The sequence below is a fragment of the Helianthus annuus genome, chromosome 10, assembly GCF_002127325.2.
Source record: "Helianthus annuus cultivar XRQ/B chromosome 10, HanXRQr2.0-SUNRISE, whole genome shotgun sequence".
NCBI classification, from domain to species: Eukaryota; Viridiplantae; Streptophyta; class Magnoliopsida; order Asterales; family Asteraceae; genus Helianthus; species Helianthus annuus.
Genome location: NC_035442.2, coordinates 155586859 through 155609461, shown reverse-complemented (window position 1 = coordinate 155609461; position 22603 = coordinate 155586859). Strand labels below are relative to the sequence as shown.

The 22603-nt window shown below is 36.5% G+C and overlaps 1 protein-coding gene across 1 annotated transcript; it reads right to left on the bottom strand.

The window, feature by feature from the left end:
• Positions 1–2313: 2313 nt before the first annotated feature.
• Positions 2314–3638, bottom strand: LOC110886008 (transcription factor IBH1-like 1). Its single transcript, XM_022133760.2, has 2 exons — positions 3453–3638; positions 2314–3006 (listed from the first exon to the last, which is right to left on the bottom strand). The coding sequence occupies exons 1-2, from the start codon at positions 3483–3485 to the stop codon at positions 2443–2445; spliced, it is 597 nt and encodes a 198-aa protein (XP_021989452.1). The 5' UTR covers positions 3486–3638; the 3' UTR covers positions 2314–2442.
• Between the last annotated feature and the right edge of the window lie 18965 nt (positions 3639–22603).

Below are 22603 nucleotides of genomic sequence, written 5' to 3'. Positions count from 1 at the left end.
AACTGTCGAATCGACCCGAAAACCTTTATCTCCGGTTCTATGAGCATTTATAAATAGTGAGCCCACTGAAAAAAAATTCCTGAATCCGCTACTGGGCACCGGGGCCCGACGGTTTCACGTTCAAGTTCCTAAAGCTTTTTTGGGATATGGTGAAGTATGACTTTTTGGATTTTGTTAAAGGCTTCGAGGTAAATGGCTTACTTCCTAATGGGTGTAACTCGTCATTTATTTTGTTAATTCCTAAAGTGATCGATGCAAAGATTAATTAACCTGCCAGGGTTCATCATGTATAGTAATGATTAAATATGGGAAGAAGCGTGCTTCAGGAGGATGGCCAAAAGGAAAGATAGGTGAAGTTATGCTTATGATTAGAAGAAAACCGTAATGATTAAAATAAAATACTATTGTCCCATGAAAATATGATCTTTTTCTAAAAAATGATTTTATACTTGTTACTTTACAAGGTTTTCATTTAAGGTTGAGTAACACTTTTATCTTCTTGATCTCATGTGGTTTTGGTTGAAAGGAGTACTCATTGAGATCATGTGACTATTTGCTTTTCTTGCAAACTCTAAAAGCTTCACTATTGAGTGTTGAATGTGTCTTTTGATAGTTTATGTATTGAGACTTTAGATCTTGCTATGGCCCAAATTCTCACACATTACAAAAAATTAATGAATTTCAGAATAGTTTGTCGATGAAGCGGTTACCAATGGAAATCCCTCGGCGGTAGTTCATAGGAAATTAATACATTGGTAATGTGATTTTAAATAGATTATCGACGTACATTGCCAACATATTATCGATAGGATAATTAGGGACGGAGGAATGGCGGACAAATTTTCCGCAAATATTTACCGACAGATATTTAATGACAGGTCATCGACGAGATTTTTACAAATAAAATCAGTAATATGTCGGTAACCACTATTGGATTCAGTCCGTCAAGAATACAGATAAATTAACGAAATCCGTCGATAATACTCATTTATGTAGTAGTGACATAACTGAAGTGAGCTTTTCTCATGAAGGCCCAAGATCCAAAATTCCTAACACTAGTCACAAAGGCTTCTTAAACACTCATGCACACGGATAGCATTTAATTTGTCCATTTAATAGAATATGTATATAGTACATGTTATTTAATCTCACAACTTTTTAACATATTACCATAAAAAACTAAATAAGTGTCCCTAGTATGTATACACGTTATCATGTGACACGTCCCCTCTAACCCAATATTTAAACCCAAAGTTTAGGCCTGTCACCACATATACAACATGGGTAAAACGACCAGCCCCCATGTGCGATGTTTGAAGCTCAAGAACCATATAATATAGCCAGTTTGGATCCTTAAGTGTTTTAAAATTGATGGGTTCTTTATTAGGTGGAAAATGTGACGTAGATTGATTACGGATATGGTTAATGGTACACCCCGCTAAATGTTAGCCACCCCTTTAACTAGTCTTTCAAGTACAATCAATATCAAAGTACAATCAATATCAAAGTGCTTGTAGCCTGGTGGTCTTGATGAGTGTAGTAAGGTATTCCACTCAAATGGTGAGGGTTGTAGTCCTACGATAGACGTTGGTGTAAAATTTTGACTAGATTTAGTGGGCGTGTGAGTTTGTTGTTCTAAACAAAAGCACAATCATCAGAGCCAAATTAGTAAGGGAACACTATAGACTCTCAGCGGGATACGTTTGTGTGTTTGTTAGACCGGGACTTCAGGGTGTTTTTTTGGAACATTGTAGCGCTTTTGTTCATAGTAAGGGTGTAAGGAGCGCTCCACTCAAGGGGAGTAGTCCCCTCTCCACCCTCAGACAATCATACTCTGCCATGTCAACTCCCTTCTCTACTCTTCATTTTGCACTCAAACGTAAGGGTGCTCTACTCGTTTGAGTAGTTCATTTCAATTCTTTTTTCTAAAAATTATGCATAATAATTATATATTATGTTTATTTACGTTAAAAATAAAAATTGCATAAATTGAAACCAACCAAAAAAATATGTTTATTTAATCTTGAAATTAAAAATTACATAATTAAATAAAAAAACTAAATATACTAGTCGTCGTCCGTCACCTCAAGGTTTGGTTTAAATAATAAAATGTAAAAATATTTTTTATAACTTCAACGGCATTATAGCCGTCTAAATATCATTCCAACAGTTGAAAAATGGGCACCCCGCATTCGGTGACTCCTCCCCGACTTTTTTGGTTTACCGCAAGAAAAGTGGGGTTGGCGGCGGTGTTAGCACACAGTGAACGGTCACTGCCCGTCTTCCTCGCACCTTAAGTGAAAGTATATAGTCTAATGCTTAACAATGTAGTTTTATTTTTTATTAAATTAATATATAAAACCTATACATGCATGATCTCTTCACAACCTTCATGTAGTTTGAAAGCTATATATTAGTTAACAATCGACTATTCGATTTATTCTAGCTCAAACTAGTGGTAACATTCACTAGATTCTTCATTACATCAACTTGCACCTTAAGTGAAAGTATATAGTCTAATGCTTCTTTAATAACCGAATATTCATCCATCAATTCTCCACCTGGAACAAGCCTTTTAAGCACTTGGGTCCTCTTCTTCACTAATCTTTTAGCAATACAAGTAGCTAAATTCGATCCGCGACACGGCTCCATTTTCTTCATTTTCCTATGAACACCATAACACTTTTTCAAGATTTTTTTGCTTGTGGTTCTCTTGTGACTGGTAACCTTTTGGTGTGCATACATGAACTTTGATTCTGGCCCGCATACGTTTTTGACAAGAGTCATGTTTTGTTCATCTTTTGTGGCCTCTGAGATTATAGCTTTACTCCAAGAAGTTGTTAGATTTTTAGCAGAAGCTATGGCAATGTCTGCAGAAAGCTTTATCTTCTTCTTTCTTTCCAAGAGGTTCATTTTCTTGCTTGATGAATTACATATTTGAAGACCCTGAACCCATTTGTTGATGAATTCTTTTTCGAGTTGGCAAGAGTTGTGCATTTTAGCTTCCTGCATATTATTACAGTTTTAGCTATTTTTGTGATTTTTTGATTATCTTGCTTCACATGATATAAATTTGAAATTCATCAGAAAATCCCTATAAGTATATAACTACATATGAAATGGTGTGCAAAACTGATAAACATGATGGGCGGAACCAGAGGGGGTCAAGAGGGTCCGTTAACATATCACCTGAATTTTTTGAATTTTTATATATAAATTTTGAGTTTTTGAAAAACAAACTTATATATGGACCCCGTAATTCGAACCAGTAGAGAAAATAAGCTTACGATGACCCCCGACTAAATCTTTCTGGTTCCGCTAGTGCAATATTAAAAGGAATTGCATGCAAAATAATACATGAAAAATCTTTTTAGAACTCATCAGTTGCATATTATATGAAGTAATATGAACAAAAAAAAAAAAACCATAGGAATAAAATATTGAATGTGTACCTTTGAGTTCGCATTTTGTTGACATAGATTCATTATGGGAGGGTGTCTGAGAATTAAATTTTTGCAGAGTTCTTGTGGGGATGGAAGAACAAAAGTGATGAAGAAGGTGAAGAAATCCAAAGCTGAAAACAAAAATGGAGTTTAAAGCATTATTTATCAATTTAAAAGCGAAGATGTGGGGCTACATGGAAAAAAGATTGCACATGTAGTCACATGGTTTTCCATGGCCTACAAATTTTCATAAAATCACCTCTATGAGAGGATACTAAACACTCCATAGTCCATATATTGCAATTTAGCAATAAAATTTAACATTCCATCTGAAAATAAAGTATATAGGAGCATTGGGTAGTTTTTAACTCTCTTGGGTACTAACATTAACGATCGTTAAGTTTGATGTTAAATTATTATATATATAAAAGATAAAGTTGTTAGTATTATATATATAAAAGATAAAATTGTTAGCTATATTGGTTTTCTTTCTTTCTTTTTTTTTTTTTTTTCATTTTGACCATCAAAGTTTTACATTTTACCATTTAAGAGAAAACTCTATTTTAAACTCTTCTGTATTTAATGAAGCCTTTCTATGTATAAGTTTAAATAGTTTGCTTATGAAGATATCAGAAGAGCAAAATCGTTTAGCCCGGGTCGTAAGTTGTTAATTTGTTAAATTTTAAACAATCTTGAAATGCAGGCTTAATTACAACGCCATGGGGAGTAAATTAAATGGATGTATTTAGTTTGCTGAATCCCGTATGGATCGGTTTATGTTATTTTTTTACATCAGTAACTATTTATCTCTTTCATCTTTATTCTTAACTTTTGTTCAAGCACGAGTAAGCTTGTTGACATTATGAAAAACCTGTCACGAAGCGCATATGAAATTTACTAGTTTAGGTAAAATGAACAAAATACCATTTTCTAACTTGAAGGGTAAGTATAAACTCTTGGATACTAACATTAACTATAGTTAAGTTTTATGTTAAATTTAGGTAAAAATGATTAAAATACCATTTTCTAACTTGAAGGGTAATTATAAAATTTGATTCCTAAATTGAAAGTGTAACTGTTTAGTGTTACAACTAAGTCATAGCTTTAGGACAAAATATGATATTTGTAGGTGTAAGCATTTAAATATGGATGTACTTATTAGTGAGACACAATTCTAGTTAGTTGTATGCCACATAAGTTATTAGGCAGGTGACATTATTTAAGTGAAGCCAGAAAACATGTAATGTAGGAGGGTTGCATAAATGTGGCCCAAATTTTTTTGGCTTTTAACTATTTAAAAGACTCCTTATATCCTCACATGATTTCTAAAGGAGTGCATATTTTTGGATATTTCCATCACTGTCGGTGCGGCAATTATCAACGTAAAAAGGTCTGTTTATTGTAGGCATTTTTTTTTTTTCTGATGAAAGGTACTAATAGAATTTAAACATTTACAAACGGGTAGTTCATTCAAGTTAGGAAGAGCATAGTAGTGGATGTAGGTTTTTCGGATTTCTTGTTCTCTAAATACTTTCTGAATCGTGTACGGAATTCACTTTCGGATAAAGTATTTCTCGTGTAAAAAATTAATGATCGGATGAAACAAAAAGTTTCACTAAAAACGAGCACCTTTTTCTAGTGATTTTAGATGTATATTCGTTAATGAAATTAGATCGGATGACTTCTATTTATAAGAGGTTTAACCATCGGAACGTTTCAGTTGGTGGTTATACGGTCTGAGGTATAACCGCAGATAGTTACATTAGTAACTGCTCGGTAATAATTTTGTCACTACCAAGGTTCAAAGTTGCTACCGAACTACAACGGGCTACGCCATCCCAGTTGCTACTTAGGCTCATTTGCTATCGAGATACAAAGTTGCTATCAGACAGTAGTAATTTGCTACTAATAAGGTTCAGTCACTTTTGTGAGTCATTTCCTCACATGGGACGGTGTCCCAAGACTTCATTCATGTAGGGGGTTATCCCCGAACCCCACCAAGGAGGCGCAACTCTTGGACAAGTATGTACTTGTCCAAGAGTATTGTAATTTCAGGAACCAAACCTGGCTACAAGGGCAATATGTCCAAGGTTTGATGCAAAACTACTATCGAGCCGGGGGTCTCACTGGAAGCAGCCTCTCTATTCCTACGGGGTAGAGGTATGGCTGTCTACATCTTACTCTCCTCAGACCCTACCTTTGCTTTGCTATTGGTGGGATTTACTAAGTATGATGATGATTGGACAAGTATGTACCCCATATCTTCTTACTTGTACAAAGGTATAATGTTATTTCGTGTTGGTCTTCATGTAAGTCAAATTACAATAATAACACGATGAGCTAAAATCATCAACACAGTATATATCTTATACAATTAGTAACTTGGGGTACCATTTTGGGTTACACCCTTGCATAAGTGAACGCACCCTTTCAAAAAAGTAAAGAAGAAGTGACTTTTAAAGAAACGGTTACTTTATTGTATTATAACAAATAGCAACTTAAGTTGCCTTAACTAACATGACCAACCATAACAAATCATCACCGCCATCCTTTCAATTGACAGAATGAAATTGTGATTTACAATTATTTTGAACTGGCGTATCACCAAAAAAATCGCAAGACACCACCGTTTGAATTGATAAAATGATATTATTATAATGTATAATTGTTTGTGAAATTATTATCCATTCGATTAATAAAAATTATACCAACCGTCTCAACCAAAAGCCAATCGCCAAATCCTTTAATCCCTGGAATTCTGATCAGTGAATTACTTTTCCATCCTGGTATGTATTTCTTCCACCCATGGTTTGCTACTATGAAAATAATGTTCTTGGTTAATAGTGTTCTTCGATCTGTATTATATATCCTTCAAAACTAAGTGTTCTAAAATTGTTAGGTTTTGATGGATAATTGTTTGATTTTGATACTTACGTGATGCATGAATCATACACGATCTGATTATGAGTTTGTAAAGATTGTTAGGATTAATATTGAACTTATGGTCCGATTTCGTAAATTTTTGGTCGTTTGCGTTTCATCTTAGAATTGATTTTTGTTCGGAATCATGAATAATATGATGTTGCTATAAAATAATGAAATTAGGCTCCGATTTCGGTATATATGTTATCTTGATGTTGTTAAGGTTGTTGTTAATTTGTTATTACCTGCGTTTCATAGCCAGAAACTCGGTATATTTGATATCGACAATCAAATTAGGTTTCACTTTTGTTAATTTGTTATCCGTATATTAGGTTGTCAATTGACGGGGAAAGAGACTATTTTGGAATCATAAACATTCAAAACAATAATAGGCTGGTGGGGTAAATCAAAATTTAACTTGCAGTTTTTGTTTGAATGATGGAACTTTTTTCATGAATAGCAGTTTTTGTGTGAATCACTAAATCGGAAATTGGGTCAGCGAAGACATTTGGGTCGTTGAATCAGAATATGGGGGAAAACACTTCGGAAACCATGATTTGAGGAATCTCTGTCTAAGTTAAAAAGGGCAATTGAAGTTAATATTGTAGCCTTTAAAACTTCATTTGCACCTTTTGGAACTATCTTTGCATAAGAGCAGTTTGGAATGCATGGACGCATGGTTTCTTGATATTCTTTTTCTTAACACATATCAAATAGGAAATAAATGGACAAGAAGCCTAAAGTGGAATTTAGAGTTTGTGGGTCAAAATTAGTAGAAACTAGAAACCAACCTTTTGTTCTCTATCTATCCATATGCGGACATGCTTTTGACCATTTGTATTAATTGGGTCAAAATCCTGATATCTTTTGGTTAGAATAATTTTTTCTCTCTTGATGTTTTTTAGAGTTTTAATGCTATTCGCTAAAACATTCATTATTAGCATCCCGCGGCAACGCGCGGGCTCACGTCAACTTGTTAGAAACAATTACTGACAGAATATTGACAATACTACATAACAAACGATTGATTACCAAATGTATTAATGAATATATTCTGTTGGTGCATTACGTCTATCGACTTCGTCTTGTATCGAGTCTTGTACTAGAATTGTTAGATCAGGGCACATTGTACGAGAAACTAGGTTTTGTGTTAAAGTAGGTAATTCCGCTTGAAATTGACACTGCCACTTTCAAGGGAAATTAGAATTATTCTAATTCCGCTTGAAATGGTCAGTGCCACTTTCAAGGGAAATTAGAATTATTATAATTCCGCTTGAAATGGTCAGTGCCACTTTCAAGCGGAATCAGCTCCACTATATATATACCCTAGTTGTGTTGTCATTTGTATCGGAATTAGAAAGTGATACCGAGGTGCTGCCGGTGTTGCCAGTGCCTGTAATCGTTGTCAAATCAATCTACAAGACGTTTAAAGTGATATTCAAGCTGTTTCATAGTCTATATGTCTGTTTCCGCCTTTCGTATAGATAAGAACTCTTCTGAACGACTCGTGTGGGTCACAATTCGATCCTACATATTCATCACTGATATGTCGGTCGTTACTGACTGTCACTGCAGGTTCATTCTAAAAAAATGTTTTTGTAATTAATCATTAAAAAGCCGTTTTTTAATTAGGTCCTTAACTCATATATTCAAGACATATATAGTCAGTATTACTATAAATATTCCTCTTCGATAGCAGATTAAGGACCAATACTAACCGATCTTATCTGCTTCTATTTTATCAATGTTATAATCGGGCAGTTATAAAACTGAACGTTTTACTGGGTTACTGGTCGGACTGATCAAACCTAACTCAAGAATCAGATAACGTCATAAGTAATTTAAGAAATATATAAATATATAAGAAATTACAAATACGATATTAAGTAAAAGTTGTATTTAGTAAAAAGTTTAGTATAAGTATGTTATTATGTTAGTTGTATTTTAAAAAGTTTAGTATAAGTATGTTATTATGTTAGTTGTATTTTAAATATAAACTAGGTTATTTGCCCGCGCGTGGCGGCGCTACGTTATCGCGGGCATTCGATGGGTATTGATTTGATTAGTTGCAGTACTGGTATGATACATGCACTCGGCATAGAAATCAACATGTGTTTTACATCGGCCGGAAACGATAAAAGTTGGCATGAAAAAAAAACAATTATATATGACTCATTCGAATTTGAACAAAACATTTTTTTTCCAACGAAATTTGTACCGGAAACCATAACTTCAAGGAAAAATCAATTATATTTGACCCGTTTGATTTAAAACAAAACATTTATACAAACGTAGATAAATATAGACACGTCGCAAGAGGGTGTGGCGAGAATTCGATTGATTTCGATATACTCTCTATAGAAAACCAAAAAGAAAACCTAATCCGTTCATTTTAACTACTTGATATAGTTTAATTTTAAGAATATTATTATATTACCTATTGTTTTCTTATCTAAAGTTGCTATTTTATTCCAATTTAGAAAATAGAAAATAAGACAATTAATAAAACTTACAAATAAAAAACCAAGATAAGTTTAAACATAAAATAATAGAAATATGTGCTCAGCAAAACAAATAAAAGAAAATGTCCCAACCTCATTCTCACTGTCACTTTAAATCATGATTTCTCACTCACTAAAGTATTTAAAAATAAAACATAAATTAAGTTTTTACTGTTCACGGGGAGTCTTTATTCATATGTATAATAAAATATATATAATAGATATAATGTTTTCTTAAAAGAAATAGTAAAAATATAACAATGAAAGAAACTTTTTATAAATAAAAGACATTAAATGGATTTGGAGTATATATAGTTTTTATATATCTAAAATTACAATGGTAAGTTGATCAAAGCTCCATACTTTCATAAGAGCCCTTGAGATAAATAATTTGCATATTGCTACTTTCATAAGAGGTGTTGGGTTTCGAATCCTGTCTGTTGATGCAACAAAAAATAGACCAAGGATAGTAGCTAGGCTGGTTAGGCAAAAGGGTTGAAAGGTTCAACCTTGCCTAACGCAGGTCGTGGGGTCCTCCCACGTTTGCAAGATGTGGAAGGAGGTTCACTAGTTTGTTCTTGCTGTTTGCTATGGGTCCTCTTCTGAAACGTGCTCAGATTTGGATGAAGGAGTAAACAGAATGTGTGTGTTGAAAGTGAAAGAAAGTATCTTGCAAGAAGTATGGCCAGAGATTTCGGGAAATCAAGGCTGGCCTGGAATGTCTCCGGAAGTAAATGAAGTGTCGCATATATAGGAGAAGGCATCTCCCAAAGAGGAATGCATTTGACTAGTGACCCTGCTTGCAGTGAGGGGCTTACCCTTTCGGGGGTTAAAGCCTTTTGACCCCTGGATAATAGAGTGTGCTCTGTAGACCTGCATTGCTTTTGTGGCTGGGTTGGTGAAGTGATTTCAAGGATGTGACTATTTACTGTTCTCACACTGCTTTACTTCACCTCATTGATTTTTCAACCTTCGAACCCTTTAACCCTTTGAGTACTCAAGTATTTTAGTCATTTTATTTTGTCTTGAGCTACCCCCGTCATCAGCCCCCCAAGTCAGAGGTTTTTGGGGAATTGCTTCAAAGACGTCTGACTTTTATACGTGTATTTTACTGTCCAAGGGCTTCAGAGGTTCAAAGGTTTGAAGGTTGGAAACGGTTGGTGTTTTTGAATTTCAAAATTTTGACGAGACAGATGACAAGACCCGTGGCAGTTTGTCAGGCGGCGATTATTAATTCCGCCCTTTAATAATTATCTTTTATCTCATTTGTTTACATATTTGTATTAGAATATTATCACTTGCTCTTTTTTCTCTCAAATTTTTCCCCCTTTTTCATATCAGGTCAGTTTGCTTTGCTTATTTTCTTGTTAATTTGTTCATATCATGGGTGCTCGTAAGGATATGGCAAAATCTTTTTCTCGACTGACCCAAGAGGAAGTCGATTTGTTTTGTATGGAATGGGGTATAGGGACGAAGTATAGACCGGTTGCCCCGGCCTGTGATAAATCTATCAATGAATGTCCTTCCGGTATGATTGCCTTATATTGTCGACATTTTGAGTTCTCCAATCTTCGATACCCCTTTTCCAACTTTGTTTTGAATATTCTGGAGTATTACCGAGTATCTTTTGGTCAGATTCACCCCTAGGTATGGCTAGGGTTTTACATTTTGAAATTTTATGTCGGGCCACCGGGTATGACCCATCTCTGTTGTCTTTCCGTCACTTCTTCCGGCTTGCTAAGAATGGTGATTGGTTCACCTTTGAGACCAGTCAAGTTGATACTTGTTTAATTTCCTCCATGGTTTCTACACTTGGGGTCTGGAAGGACCGGTTTTTCTGGGTGTCGGAGGAGATTGTTCCTTTCAAACTTGTTTGGAGACACCCAGATGCCGTTCTGAACGAACTGGAGCCTGTTGCTTCTGACATAAACACTCGTTTTTTAGAAACTCTTAGGGAGTGCCCTTCGAGGCTTCGCCCCTTTCCTGAGCATTTGTTGGTGTTGTTGGGTATAAGTAAACTGTGGGAAAAGGCCAACCGGGATCCGGTGCTTATTAGAGATGGGAAGGGTATGCGTTTATTCTTTGCTTGCTCTTTTTACTCCTTTTTTCGTTGTTTGCTTATGTGCTTTTTTATTTGTGTTGCAGTTATGTCTGCTCTTGATTTCATTAAAAGCGATGATACCTCTGATGTTGGCTTTGATGATGTTGCTGCTACTCCCGGTGAGAATGTTGTTGTTAAGGGCTCTGATTATAGGTTTGAGGGTTTCGGGTATGTGAATGTTCCGAATGTCAAAGGCTTTACCAAGGCAACTGCTTCCAAAGGTTCCACTCGTCGCTCTCAACGCCATCTGAAAGGTGTTGAGCAGCCTTCTGGTTCAGAGCCCATCGATGTTAGTGATGATATTGAGGTATCAACGGATCAAGCTATGGATGTTGACAAGGGTAAGGAGAAGGAGTTGATTGTTTCGAGCAAGAAGAAGAAATTGATCAAGAAAGGTGCCACTCATGCTATTCAAGGTTCGTCGGTCAAAAGCGTTGAGAGCTTCGCAGGTTCAGAGGGTCAAGACATTTATGTGCCCAACTGGGGGGTTAAGGTTGGTGATAATTTTGAAGATCCCGCTGTTTGTGCTGAAGCTCTTGCTCATTTTGCTCCTCCCAGCGTTCGAAGCGCCATATCTGAGATGGAAGCTGATCATCTTATTTCTAGGATAATGCTCAGTTCTTGCAACCTTTCTGCCTTTTTGGCTGAAGGTGTCACTCGTTTTGCTAAAGGGATGCAAGAGTATGAAAAAGCTTCCAAGAAAAAGGATAAAATGAAAGCTTCAATTGCCGCGATGAAGAAGGAGATAGCTTGTTTTGCTGAGAAGGAAGAAGCATGGTTGAAGAAGGTTGATGATTTGTCTAAGAAGCATGAGATTGAGATGAGTGATTTTAAGAAGAGCTTTGAGGCTGATCGAGAGAAGCTGAAGGCAAACAGGGAAGCTTTGTTTGTTCAACAGAGCGCTTTTGATGCGGAGAAGGAAGGTTTGAAGGCTGCAGTTGCTCGAACCACCAGTGATAATCAGTGGTTGATTGAGCAAGGTTTTCAACAGGTTGTTACCTACCTTCTCCACTCCAAGGAGTTTAATTCCGCACTTGGCGAAGTTTACACAAAATTACTTATCTTGGGGAAGCATCAGGGCCTCATTGCCGGGTACAAGCTTCATGAGTCTGGACAACCTTTGGAGAAGTCTCCTTTATTTCGTCCTGAGGCTTCTAATGTTTTCAATGGTTCCGTTGAACAGATGGAGAGGCTGACTTATCCTTATATCCATCAAGTTTCTGCTTGTTTTGGTAAGCCTCTGACTGTTTTGCAGGGATTAAAACCCGAAGGCCTTAATGAAAAAGTATGTTCTGAAGTCTTGGATTCTGTTTCGAGGAAGAGGTCCTATTCTGGGGACAGTGATAACACCCCTTCAGGCGAACCAGATGCTTCGAAGGATGCAAGCTTGGAGGCTTCAGCAGTGGGTGGTGATGGTGGTGCAAAGGCGAAGAAGCTGAAGAAAGCAAAGAAAGCTAAGGGCGAAGGTTCCGGGGTCTCCAAGCCTTCTGCCGATGCTTAATGGATATTCGTAGCTTTCTTAGCACTTTAAAAACAGTTTTATGGTTTGTGATGTTATCTTTAAACAATATTAGGCTTTTAGGAACCCTTAAGGTTCCTGTTGGTTGTGTTAGGCCTGTGTGGCCATTTGAACAATATCTTTAACTTTCAAGTCACTAGGGCTTGATTTAACTTGCTTTTGAATGGTTGAAAGTCCTTCAGGGCTTTCTTGGTTATGATATTATGCTTGACTTTTTCTATCTTTTGTGTTATGTTCTTATACCTGTGCTTATTTTGTTAAGGCAGCTTAGTTGGTTGTAAGCTTTTAAGCCTTTAACCCTTTTGGCTATCTATAGATAGATTAAAGCCTTTAAGGTTTTGAGCTGTTATTTCGAGGGTTTGAAGTCTTGAAGACTTCATGGTGTTTTGGTTTGATTTTGTTTGTGTTTCTTAGGATTTTTGTTCAGGCTACATTATTTTTATGACTTTGTCTTTCTTGAGTTTGCATTGTCCTTATGTTTTTTATACCTTAAAGGGTTCAATGCTGCAGTCACTTAGCCTTGGTATTTTTAACAAGAAGGTATAGCACCTATCCTATTTATTTTCTTGTTTTTGTAAGCCTGTTTGTTGATTTTAAGGCTTAAGGAACATTTGGTGTAGGCTGTCCAAACCTGTCTATGAGACTTTTTTTATTGCTAATAAGTCTCATGGAGTTTTATTGATCTAGGAACTCACCCCTTATATAGGTCCATTCAACCCTTGAACCTATTTAGCGATATGGCCTGGGAGCTCAACCCCTTACATGGCCCTTGCCATGGAGTTTCTTGCTAGGTTCTCAACCTGTTCTTAGGATAGAAAGACAAATTTGATAAAACAGCTTCATTCATTCAAGAGATTTTTTTACAAAAGGTTTTCATAGTTCAACTCTTGAAATGCAACACTGCAAAATACAAACCAATCTTTCCCGTTTAGACATGAAACCTTTTCAAGGTTTTTCCATTCCAGTGCCTTGGAAGCCTTTTACCTTCTAGGTCAGCTAGCTTGTAAGATCCACCCTTGTGTGCTTCAAGGATGGTGTATGTGCAACACCTCGTAAAATCACGTCCAATGATGTATTGACACGTGTAATAAACCCTAATAAAGTCAAACATTGAATTTAAGGGACTATTTTTTTCGAAAAATCGAAAACTTTGATTATGAAAGGACTGAAAGGGATAGCATACCTAAAATAAGTTCCTAAATAATCTCTTACGATGTTTGTATTCACAAATGAGCCACTTGATGATTAAGTGTAGCCGTTTGCGTAACTAATTGAAAGTTTGCGCAATGAAGGGTTAAAAGCGTCAACATGTTAATTCTTACCTCTGAGTGATTTTTTAACAAACCGGGAGCCTCATGATATTTGATTATACTCTCGGGAATGCCAAGTAATGGCCGTCTAAGGTTTTTATGCCTATAAGTAAAGTTACGCGCAACTTTGCAAGTTAAAGGGGCTACAAGTGTCAATATGTTTAATTACACCTCTGAATGACCTTTTAGCAAACCCGAAGCATCGTGATGTTTAATAATACTTTCAAGAATGCCTAATATGGATTAGATGAGGCTTCAATGCTATTAAATGATGAGATACGCAAGTTTGCGCAATAGAGGGACCTAAAGCGTCAAATTTTGAATCTACGCCTTTCGGTGACCATCTAAGCGAATGAGAGCATAGTAATATTTAAGTATATGCTTGGGAATGATCAATATGATCCATGGAAGGCTTGGATATCATTAAACGGCATTTTGCGCTACTTTGCGCAATTAAGGGACTAATTGCGTCAAACTGCAAAAGTATGTCAATTCGTAGGATATCGGACCTTCCGGAATATGGCCATGAGTTAAACATACCCTATTTATTATTTATATAGCTTAGATATAGGCTTGGAGGTGTTTGGTGCACAAAAATAAACTTTTAAGTCATGCAGGGACTAAAAGTGTCAAAAAGTGCACAAGTTTGCATTTTCGCGCATATCTTGCATTCTGAATATATCCTGACACCCAAAAATTTATGTAAGCACTAAGATATTTTATTTTAGTGTTTGGATTGATAAAATTCCATTCGTCACGTAGTTTGCATCGTTTTTCGCGTCCGTCCGTGTTTCGTCGTAATTAGACGAAATGACCGTACGGCCAAACGAACCGACATCCGACATGTTTTTTTTGCATGTTTCATGTCCCCTATATTTAGGCATCATGTTAGAGCCTTGAAATGAGGTTAACAGGCCTTAGATGTGTCAGAAACACATTATTATGCAAGCAGGGACCAAAACTGCACTTTTGAAAGATTGTTTAAGTTGTGCAGGCCGTAGGCTACGCCCCCCTGCAGCGTAGCCTACGCCCAGGTCTGGGCAGATTCATATTTTCAGCATTTTTGTCATTTTTCAAGGGCTTTTAGGTAAAATTCTCAATACCATGAGCTGGTTTTCAACACCCATTGTATTTAGAAACCTTGGGCACACATGGAGGGTAAAGATTGAAGCACGAGTTACAAGAAACGATCCTAACGGTTCTTAAAATCCTATATAAACCCACTTGATCTTGGTTTTCATTCACACCTCATTCCATTTCTGCTTGTTCTTTAATTCTTGGAGGATCTTGAGCTTCTTGAGAACCTCCTTCTGTCCTTTGGACCCTTTGTAAGTGTTCATTCGTGCTTAGTTTAATTATTTAGCGTTTTAAGCCGAAAAGTCAAGCGTTTGCCATAAACGCTTTGACTTTTAAACGGTTAAGCCATTGTTCGCATCAAACATGGCTACGTGACCGTAATTAGGTAGGTGTTTAACCCTCAAAAGGGCACCTCCTAATTACCACGTTTACTTAGTTTAATTGTCGGGTCAAATAAAAGTCAAACGGGTTAATTTTAAATAAAATGCATAACTATTAATATAAAAGTCATAAAATCAGTTTTCTCACTTTAATAACTTGGTAAATATTAGTTGAACATGCCTAAGCATGATTCAACCCGACAATTCTAAGTATAGGCTCGGTTCAGAACCGAAAGTCGTAAAAGTTGACTTTTGCTTTGACTTTCAGTTCTGTCCCGATTTAGCTTAGATTAGATATGCCTTAGGATTCCATTAGGACCATATTATAGGTTAGTATAATCCTCTAAGGTTATACAACTTGGTTCCATAGAAATCCTAGTTCATGCATGTTTCCGTTAAATGCCTAAATGTTGACCGTTAAGCCCTTTGGACCTTAAAACGATATTTTTGAAAATGTGAGAGGATAGAAACCTTCATTACTGATTTATAAACTTGTCCCTAAAATTTGACATCAGTTTGAGGTCTAGATTAGGAGTTATGTTCATTAGCGTAAAATGAAAAGCTTTTATTAATTAAACGGCATAATTAGCGTATATCCTATCTAAACCCAGTTTTCGATACCAAACTTTTTACCTACTGATATAAAATAATATTTTGGGATTTTTAAAGATTTTTAAAGATTTTTAATTATTTTTAGGCTGAGCATAACATAGGGTTCTGGCTCTAATTCGGTAATTGCCGGTTTTGCCCTTTTGGGCTATAAAATGAGTTTTACAAATCCTTTTGACCCCAAACCTTTTTCTACTGATCTAATATGATAAATAAAATATTTTGAGCCTTCTGGGATAATAAAAATATCAGTTTTTCTTTAAAAACCCGGAAATGGCTCAAAATCGTCTTTTTAAGCGTTTTTAACGCATAGTATGTATCAAAACTAAATTAAACATATAAGGGTTGATGCCTACTGATATATTCAGTAAATTTTTATATTTTAACAGTAAGGAAAAGTTTTAAACTCAGATTTCCAAATTCGACCTTTAAACCTTATGTGAAATTACCAAAATGCCCATTTGGTGCATAGTTTGGTTATAAATGATAAAATTCACATATGTGTAATACCCTACTGTTATAACTTATTAAATTAAGTATTTTTACTGATTATATCAGACCTGAAACTCAGATTTATATTAAACCTCTTTTATAACCTTTAAAATGACCAAAATACCCCTACGGGGCATAAATTGGTCTTAAACTCGTTTTGGGCATAATGGAAGGTATCCTACTGATATCACAACATATTTAAGGCATATTGACTTAGGAAACCTGTTCATGACTCTTTTGGTTACCCGTTACGCACTTTTCGCGTTTGGGTCGGCTTATGTAACTAGTTTGCATAAATTAGTCGAAACGGGTCTAACCTTATCATTTTTATCTCAAAATCCAGAATGTGTTTAGTTTACCCTTATTACACAAGTATACAAGCTTGTCGGGTCTAAACCACATTCTAATCCGGTCTTCGCATAATCATGCGTATTGAACCGTATCCTCCTTTAAAAACTAACCGGTCTAAGCTTAGGCTTAATTAAAGACCCGTTAGGAATCTAATAGGTTATTAAAAACCTTCGTTCCAGATTTAGGAGCCCAGTAAAAGCTATCTGTACTTGCTTGGTGGTATACGACTGGGATAAATTGTATAAATTTGCTCAGGTAAATACTTTTAACTTATTTTCCCTATACGGGCTTGGGGTACGGTATATTTAAATACCACTTGGTCGGGCATTGAATCTTTAATTATATGAAGGTTAAATCATTGAAATGACCCGTTTAAATTGTTTTGTTTGCTTAAAGCCTTTGGGGGGTTAATGACCATGTCCCGGATATCCTTGGCATCATTTTACGAAATGGCCACGACCTAAGCATGCGGCTGTAGGCATACACCCGTTGGTGCATAAATGAATATTAAGGTATAACCGCCAGTTTCGGGGGAAACTGTTGCGGGACTATATCATGTGGTGTGTCTATTGACCTTTAACCCGGTGTAGACCCAGGCTACTGGACGCATAAGAAACATGTAAATCTTTTACAAGTATTATATTCAAATAATTATCCCATGTTATAAAAAGTTTTGTGGCGTTTGCACTCAAATCAATTTTCTAAAACATTTTCAAAATGAGTCAGTTAAATTGTATTTACCAGTGAAAACTGACGTATTTTCCCAAAAAGACTAAGTGTATGTACTACGCGTAATAGGATGGTCTCTCCTAGCATCAAATAGAAGTCTCGCAAGCTTAGATGTTAAAGTCTGTTGAACAAGTTTCATCTTTATTTTGATCCGCCTGTGGATCCTTTACTTTCCGTTTGTAATACTTTGATATTACTATATATCGGTTTGTAATATATTTATCTTTTGCTTCCGCTGTGCATTTAAATTTGTGTTGTATGACTATGACGATATCAACTATGTCACGATACTCCCCACCGGGCCCACCGGTAATACGTGGAAATATCGGGGTGTGACAGTATGGACCCTCCCATTTTGGGCCAAGCTTTCCCTAATTTTCTTTCTTACTAGCTTCATTGTTTCTAAGGACCAGGTCCCCTGGCTTGAAACGCTCATTCTTGACTTTCTTGTTGTAATAGGCTTACATTCGTTGCTTGTACTTGGCTTCTTGGATTGCGGCTTGATCTCGTGCTTCTTCAAGGAGTTGTAAGTTCAACATGGTCTCTTTTTGGTTTGTTTCGGGATCCATGTTGACAAATCGTTGTGTTACAACTCCTACCTCGGCTGGGATCACAGCCTCGGATCCGAATACCAAGCTATAGGGTGTTCTCCTATGACTTGTTTTTTCGGTTGTTCTTATGGCCCATAGAACACTAGGCAATTCGTCAAGCCAGTTGCTTTCGTACCTTCCCAATCTTGTTTTGATACCTTCCACTATGCTTCGATTTGTCCTTTCGACCTGACCATTTGATTGCGGGTAAGCCACTGAGCTGAGGACTTGATTGATCCTATACTCTTTACACCAACTGCTGAAAGGCTTCTCAGCAAATTGCTTCCCATTATCGGTGACGAGTACCCCTGGCAATCCATAGTGGCAAATAATGTTTTCCCAATCAAAGTCGATGACCTGTTTGCCTGTAATCTTTGCAAGTGGTTTAACCTCGGGCCACTTTGTAAAATAATCTACTGCTACCAGCAAGAATTTTACTCCTCCTTTGTTTGGGGGAAATGGACCAACAATGTCCATTCCCCATTTATGGAATGGCCATGCCGAGGTTATTGGGACAAGGTCATGCTTAGGACTTTTTGGGATTGGTGCATGAATCTGGCAAGCATCACATTTTCTTAATTGCTCAGCGGTGTCACGATGCATTGAGGGCCAGAAATACCCAAGGTTCATGAGTTTTGCAACCACCGACCTAGCTCCAAAATGGGCTCTGCATATGCCTTTGTGGACTTCTTTGATCAAATACTGACTTTGCTCAGGACCAACACATCTTAGCAAGGGAGCAAGGTAACCCTTTTTGTAAAGAGTTCATTCTTGTAGTGCGTACTGCCTTGCCTTGATTTTAACCCTTTCAGCTTCTACTTGATAATTGGGTAGTTCACAATTTTTAAGGAACTTCTTGATTGGAGTCATCAAATTTGGATCTTCATCAGTGACTACGTCTTGAATTTCCAACACATAAATTGATGGAGCTTTTAACACTTCTACTAACTCCTTCTTTGTTAGGTGAGCAAAAGTAAGAGTAGCAAGCTTGCTTAAGGCATCTGCCTTCTTGTTTTGGGACCTTGGAATCTGCTTGATTGTACACATTTGGAAGGTGTTCATTAATTCTTTGGATTTTTCTTTATATCTTCTCATGTTGGGCTCTTTGGCAACGTAGCTATCGTTACTTGACTGGAGACCAGTAATGAATTAGTGAACACTTCAAGCTTCTGGACCTTCATTTCTTTGGCCAGCCTTAAACCGGCGATCAGTGCCTCGTATTCAGCCTCGTTATTGGTGGTCTGAAAGTCAAAACGGAGAGCATACGTGAATTCTAACCCTTTTGGGTTGATCAAAATGAGTCCAGCCCCTGATCCTTCAACGCTTGAAGCCCCGTCAGTGAAGAGCTTCCAGGCTTCAAGGTCAGAGGGTTCATGTAACAACTCTCACCCGAAACTACAAATTATTATTTTATTTAACCAATAGGAAACCCTAATGGAGACACCCAAGTAATTCTGCATTAACCCTAAAATTTTCAGAACAATCGGAATTAGGATCAGGGCCCCTAAAACTCAAGGGGGGCAAACCCTAGTTGAATAATTATCTATTAAAAACGTTGCTAGCATCTGATTGGCCAAATTTTTGAATCACCAAAGCTAGTCCCGAGCCTAGGCAGCCTATGAATTAGACTGCTTAGCTTACGGACCGCAAAGGAAATGGCTTACGGTCCGTAAGCGAGTCCCAAAAATTACTATAAATAGCCGACCTTGGCACTTGCTTTTTGTTGTTAAAACGACGGCCAAATTCCTTTTGTATGTCGAATTGTATCAGTATTCGTTCAAATTAACACACACGGGTCACGAAGTGCTGCCGCAATCAGGGTAATAACTCGATCGCTATTACGATTCAACGTCCGATCGATTATAACTATCCAACGATTGTCCGAGTGCTGCTCAAATTGAGCTTCTACTTTGATTATTCGTCGTGATTTCGACTTGAATATTTGAGTGCTGTTCGAATTCGGACTATGCTCTGTTATTCGTTGTGAATCCGATTGAATTATTAAGTATTGCACTTGTTAATCATTGTGAGGGTTTGATCTCGTGAATTGACGTAACTACTGTATTAAGTTACTAACCCGTTGTGTGTGTGCATTATTATTAAATTAGGTCTAATCAAGGCTAATCAGTAGGCTTATACCTTGCCCGTTAAATCTGCAATGTGAGTCATTCTCTTTTTCTCAACTGTTTTACAATACCTCAAATTATTTTCAAAATGTTATAATTACAGGGATTAAGTCGTGGTTATCTTAACCGCTGGTTAATGGGGTATTGTGCACATTACTAATTTCTCACGGTTAGGCAATAAGCCCTAACAGGGGTTAGGCTAATAAGACCTAACAGTGACAAAACGTCACTAATTGGGTGACTGGACCCAATAGTGGTATGACCATCGTCACACGGGTGGCAAGGCCAGATATTAATTAAGATACTGCCATAGTAATCGCTCTTATGCTGTAATTGATAACTATGTGTCATTTTATCAAAATGAATGATTCACTCAGTATTTCCCCGCTGACAAAACCTTTTTACAACATGTTTCAGGTGACCTACTATGAATTAAGTACACGTGCTACGGAGCACTATCAAGCTTGAAGTAGTGGCTCAAATAAATAAATAAACATGTTTGTAAAATAATGAAATTATGATATTTACGGGGTTTATCCCGAAATGTAAATAAATAATACTCGGGCATTTTTCAAGTTTAAAACGATCCTGTTAAGACTTCCGCTGTAAACATGAATACCACGGGTTTTCTGTCCCGCGGCTCCTGGACCAGGTCAAACCGGGTACGGGGGCCGTAACAGAAAAAGGTGGTATCAGAGCCACTGATCAAGCCACTGATTTAAGCCTATTAAGTATTTAGAAAATATTTAAATCTTCTAACTATCATTCTATGAATGTATGTTTTATTATCTGATTTATTGGGTATAGGATAGGGCAGATCTTTATATGCTAGCCAATATAGCCATTAATGCAAATCCTTAAATAAATTAACCCAAGTTTTAGTACCTTTATTATCTACACTTTAGAAACCTTATTCAGTAAAACCTAGGGTGTTTTAAATTTCAGTTATTTGGTAGTTAAACAGTATGAAATAGTATTTCAAAGTTTCTATCAAATTTGTTATAAATTCTGACTTAGTAATTGTGTTATGTTAAACAACATGAGTGACTTGTCTGACGCCCTTCAGAATTTAAATCTCTATCCAGTAAGAATAGAGGTTTCCAGAGATTTCAATAGGTATATAGCAGATAGAGAAGAACCTATAAAATTCAACGATGTACCTCTCGAAAAACCCACGCCTAAGAAAATAGAAATCGGGGAAAGCTCTAGACAAATTGAGGGGTTACCATCCCAGGAAGAATTAAATTTTACATTGACAGATTATAATTCTATCAAGTCTGTTAATGAAAAACAACTATTAATAAACGTAGAACCAGCTATTCTAAACCCTTCGATCCACTCGCAACCTTTAGGAATAGACGAATGGTTGACTAATGAAATACAGATCCAAAACAATCCCTATAAGCTTTTTCCCTAGTTCGATCCAGAACCAAATCCACCAATAAGTAACGAGAATATAGTTAGACTCCGCCACTTTGATTAAGAACTAAGGAATGTGTGGAATAGGATCCAAGAGATTGAGAAACAGATCTCCTGGAAATACGATCAGAGGGAACACCGTTACTAGAATATCATCTAACAAAGAATAGGGGATTTATGGAACAGGGATTGTGTAATAATAATAGTCAAAATCAGTCTGTAAAATAACTACAAATAAAATTTTGTAAGATAATGGTGTATATTAAGGCATATTATTAAATATAAAAAGGAATCGAGAAATCAATAAGTTTTGGCTATATGAAACTATATAATAATTTTGTGTATATTTGTTATTTACTAATACAATTATATATATATATATATACATACAATTAATTAGCAGATGGAGAACGCGAATAATGAACCAGTTAATAAGGTTAATCAATCTGAGCAACAACCTGGGGATCAATATATGACTAGGCAGGATATAGAAAATATCATTGCTCAAGGGATAGCCAACACTATTCCAACAATAATTGCTCAAGGGATAGCCAACGCTATTCCAGCAATCATTGCCGCTGTTAAAAATCCAATAGAACCACAGCAAATCGTTCCTAGCAAACGTATTTCTGAAGATAACTTCAGTAATAGCGTAAACGGAGGCAATGATCATGTTAATCATGATGAGGAACTACGACAAACTCCGCTCCCTAAGAAAAGGAAAGCTGCAACGCCTGGTTGCACTTACAAGGAGTTCCTTGCCTGTAAACCTGTAGAGTTCGCAGGCAATGAAGGGGCAACTACGGCACTGCGTTGGTTAGAGAAAACCGAGGCAGTGATTAGAAAAAGTAAATGTGTTGAGGAAGATAAGGTTATGTACTCTTTGCACCTTTTCAAGGAAGAAGCGTTAGAATGGTGGAATACAGTGTTACAAGCTAAAGGAAGTGACGTGGCCTATAAGTTGGGAAGAATTTAAGCAATTAATAGAAAGAAAATTCTGTCCCGAATATGAAAAAGAACAGATGGTGAATAAG